This window comes from Myotis davidii, unplaced genomic scaffold (genome assembly GCF_000327345.1).
Source record: "Myotis davidii unplaced genomic scaffold, ASM32734v1 scaffold392, whole genome shotgun sequence".
Classification (NCBI taxonomy): Eukaryota; Metazoa; Chordata; class Mammalia; order Chiroptera; family Vespertilionidae; genus Myotis; species Myotis davidii.
The window spans coordinates 3,811,576-3,815,519 of NW_006284244.1; the positions used below are offsets into that span (position 1 = coordinate 3,811,576).

The 3,944-nt window shown below is 38.7% G+C and overlaps 1 protein-coding gene across 1 annotated transcript in view; it reads left to right on the forward strand.

Moving 5' to 3' along the window:
* Nucleotides 1-3,944, forward strand: part of TMEM144 (transmembrane protein 144) — a 30,481-nt gene that overhangs the window by 20,104 nt on the left and 6,433 nt on the right. The window contains 1 exon segment of the mRNA XM_015568562.1: nt 777-874. Coding sequence (XP_015424048.1) covers nt 777-874 — 98 coding nt within the window.

The window sequence follows — 3,944 nt, forward strand, 5'->3', positions numbered from 1 at the left end:
GGGGGGGGGGGGGTCCCCCCCCGCCGGCCCCCCCCCCCCCCGCCACTGCCATTTGCACTCGCCAGGGTGAGCCTAGCTTCTGGCTGAGCAGCGCTCCCCCTGTGGAAGCGCACTGACCACCAGGGGGCAGCTCCTGCATGAGCATTGGCCTCCTGGTGGTCAGTGCACATCATAGCAACTAGTCAACCAGTTGACTGTCTGCCCCGGGTGGTTAGTGCATGACATAGAGAACAGTTGAGCTGCCTTAACATATCATTAGCACATTACACCTTGATTGGTTGAACAGACAACTGGATGACTGGACACTTAGCATATTAGGCTTTTATTATATAGGATGATAGAAGGCTTAGTTAAATTATCATGAAATTTTTAGCTTGTATTTTCATATAAATTTTAGGTTTTTTTCCTTAGCTACAAGCAACACTCAGAATTTCACATATTGTTATGTTCATGGTTTAGAGTGAATGGTGATTGCAGGGCATGTTCAGATCCAGTGTCTTTCCCAAGCCCCTCTCCCATACCCAATCTTTACTCAGTTACTACTTTGGGTACTTTATTTCATGTCAATAAATTGAGAGGATTGCTAATGGTACCCACAGCGGTCAAGAGCAATCCCTTGGTTCCCAAAATGATCATAAATCATACACAAGTTGGCCAACAGTGTGTATAGGACTGCATTGATATGTGTACTTTCATATTCCTGCTAACTCTAGAGCGTGAATTTTTCAGGAGGGGAACGTGCCTTGTAAATGTGTGATGTTTGCGTTGTGTTTCAGGATTTCTGTCGGGAATACTTTGGGCAACAGCCACCTGCTGCTGGTTCATCGCTAATCACTCTCTTAGCGCTGTGGTCAGTTTTCCCATCATCACTGCTGTAAGTAGCTGAACTGTGTCTCCACATTTCTGTTTTTCAAATGTAAATCTAATTTTTTTTAAGCATTCTTAGTGAATCACTAAGACTGTTAATGGAATTTGACTTTTTAAGGAGGACAATTCGTATAATAGAGATTCATGTAGATTAGGGGTAGGGAATCTTTTTTCTGCCAAGGGCCATTTGGATATTTATAATTTCATTTAATGAGCCAAACAAAATTATCAATTTAAAAATTAGCCTGCTATATTTGGTCAAACATTTTTTAAAAATATATTTTATTGGTTTTTTTACAGAGAGGAAGGGAGAGGGATAGAGAGCTAGAAACATCGATGAGACAGAAACATCGATCAGCTGCCTCCTGCAAACCTTCCACTGGGGATGTGCCTGCAACCAAGGTACATGCCCTTGACCAGAATCGAACCTGGGACCTCTCGGTCTGCAGGCTGACGCTCTATCCACTGAGCAAAACCAGCCTGTGCTGGTCAAACATTTAATTTGCCCACCCCTAATGCCTTGGCAGGGCCAGACCAAATGATTTTCTGGGCCCTACCCCTGATGTAGATAAACTGATACCCTCTATGTCATGTCCTTGAGTGCTAAGGGAACATTGGATCACTTCACTTTAGCAGGTGTGTTCAATTTTTATATCCTTGCAGTGTTTGTTGGGTCCTTTTACCTACTGTCATTTTGGATACATTGTAATTTGCTACTTATAACAATATCCACCTCTATGTAACAGTTTATAAATGTAAAAAATGCTTTGGTATTATCACACTTGAATCACATGACAACCTTGTGAAACAGAAAGCATTTCCTACTCCTCTTCATAGGGAACTTCAGTATTTTTAAGGAAGGCTTGCCGAAAGTGCTAAAGCAAAGTACTGTGTCTGGACAATGCCATTCATCATGGCAAACATATTACAATTTGCTTCAGCTGACTTTTTTTTAGATGCCAATTATGTAGAATATAGCTAGGTAACAGAAAAGCAAAAATACTTCCTTTGACATAGGCAGGACAAGTAGTAATAAGATTGTCCCCATTTTGCAGATGAGAAAATTGAGGCAGTCGCTCAGAGCGTTGTTGAAGTGAGAAAACAAGTGGAAATCTCAAGCCTTCTCCATTCAGAGTTTCCAGTACACGGTGCTACATTTTGCCATCAGTATAGAATCCAATTTAGAGTTTGTTTCAGGTTCATTATGGTAATAGGACTGACATATATACACACGGCAGCCCTGCTTTTAAATCATTGTCATAAAATTTGCCTGAAACATTTCATCAGCACACCTGTGCAAACCTAGAAAACTAATTTTTAAAAACATATTGTCTAATCTAAAACACATTGCATTGAAGTTTGAAACATCCTTAAATTGTAATATAAATTCTGGATTTCAAACAGTGTATTTTTCACAATTCTATTATGTTCATAAAATACTTAGCTTTAAAGTGCAACTAAATAAAAAAAAACTAGTTGTGCTTCTTTTTTTTATTTAAAGAACGCACATTGTGACGTTCATAATCTCTGCTGAGGGAAAATGTTACCGAAATCGAATATGTTATAAGGAATATCTTTAGGTTTAAGTCCTCATAATTGGAATGGGAAAGAACCCAAAGTCTTTCCGCAAAGGGGTTTGTTTCTCATCATATCAAGGATATTTAATGTTAGAAGTGACCATATGATATGGGAAATACAATGGGCAAGTAAATTTGCATGGAAAAGTATACAGTATGATATTCTCCTTGACTGGAGATATAAATATTATATTCTTGAACAAATGTGGGTTCTCTAAAAAGGGTTTGAAGCAATTTCATATAAAAGACACAGATACATCCTGGCCAGTTTTGCTAAGTGATTAGAGTATAATCCATAGACTAAAGGGTCTCAGGTTTGATTTCTGGTCAAGGACACGTACCTAGGTTGCAGGCTCACTTGATCCCTGGCCCTGGGTGGGGGTGTGTGCAGGAAGGAACTAATCCATGTGTCTCTCTCTCACATCGATAACTCTCTCTCTCTCCCTCTTCTCATCTTCCCTCCACTCTCTCTAAAAACAAAAACAAAAAAATCAATGAAAAAAAATATCCTTGGGTGAGGATAATTAAAAAACAAACAAACAACAACACACAGATACAATCAAGCCACAAAAGATGAATAGAAATACAAATTGAATATTAAAACTATAATAAAAATGAGAAAGGAAGCAAATGCACAAAGGGTAAATATTTATGCAACTAAAAATTAAGTTTTGCTTTCCACGTGTAGAAGTGGGTAATACAATGAGGTAGCTCATTATTTTTAACTGATAACATTATTTTCTCAGCAACGACAACTTATCTTCTAGCATTACCTTTTAAACAGAATTTATCATATGGGGCCTTTTGCAAGGGACATTAACATTGAGTAACATTCTTTACAAAAGAATATTTTGATAGAGAGATGGTTTTCCAAACACTGTTTCTTGTATTAAATTATGGTAAAGATGTACAGGGGAACATTAAAGCCAAGGTCAGTGGAAATGAATTGCTGAGGTCGGTGGAGTGTGGGCAGAGGGGCCAGTGGGAGTGGTCCTGTTAGCGTCAACTCATCTAAGCGCAGTCCTCCCACCCCGCAGGTATAGCTTCCTGTGGTGCTTGAGGACTACTACCTGGAAGGACAGTATTGCTGGGGGACGAGGAATAGGTCCCATTGCCACTAGGCTCTCGCTTGATTTGACTTTTGTTGTCTATTAAGACAACCTTATCCACATGCAGAAAAGATTCAGTCCCTACCCTCAAGGATCTCACACTCTTTTTAATTTTATTTTCTTAGCAGAATAGATTTTTTTTTTTACTTTAACTTTTTCTAATGGAAAATTTCAAATATACCCATACCCAGTTTTAATAATTATAAATATAGTCATTCTTATTTTATCAAAAAAGTACATTTTTTCATCCCAGCAGGTCTGTTTTTCCAGGTACAGGTATTTCTGTTGTGACGTATCTATTGGAGAGTAGGCTATGAGTTTCTTGAAAGTGTATCTGCATTGCTTAATGGCAAATAACACTCAATTAAAAAGCAAGAAGGAGGAGGAGGAG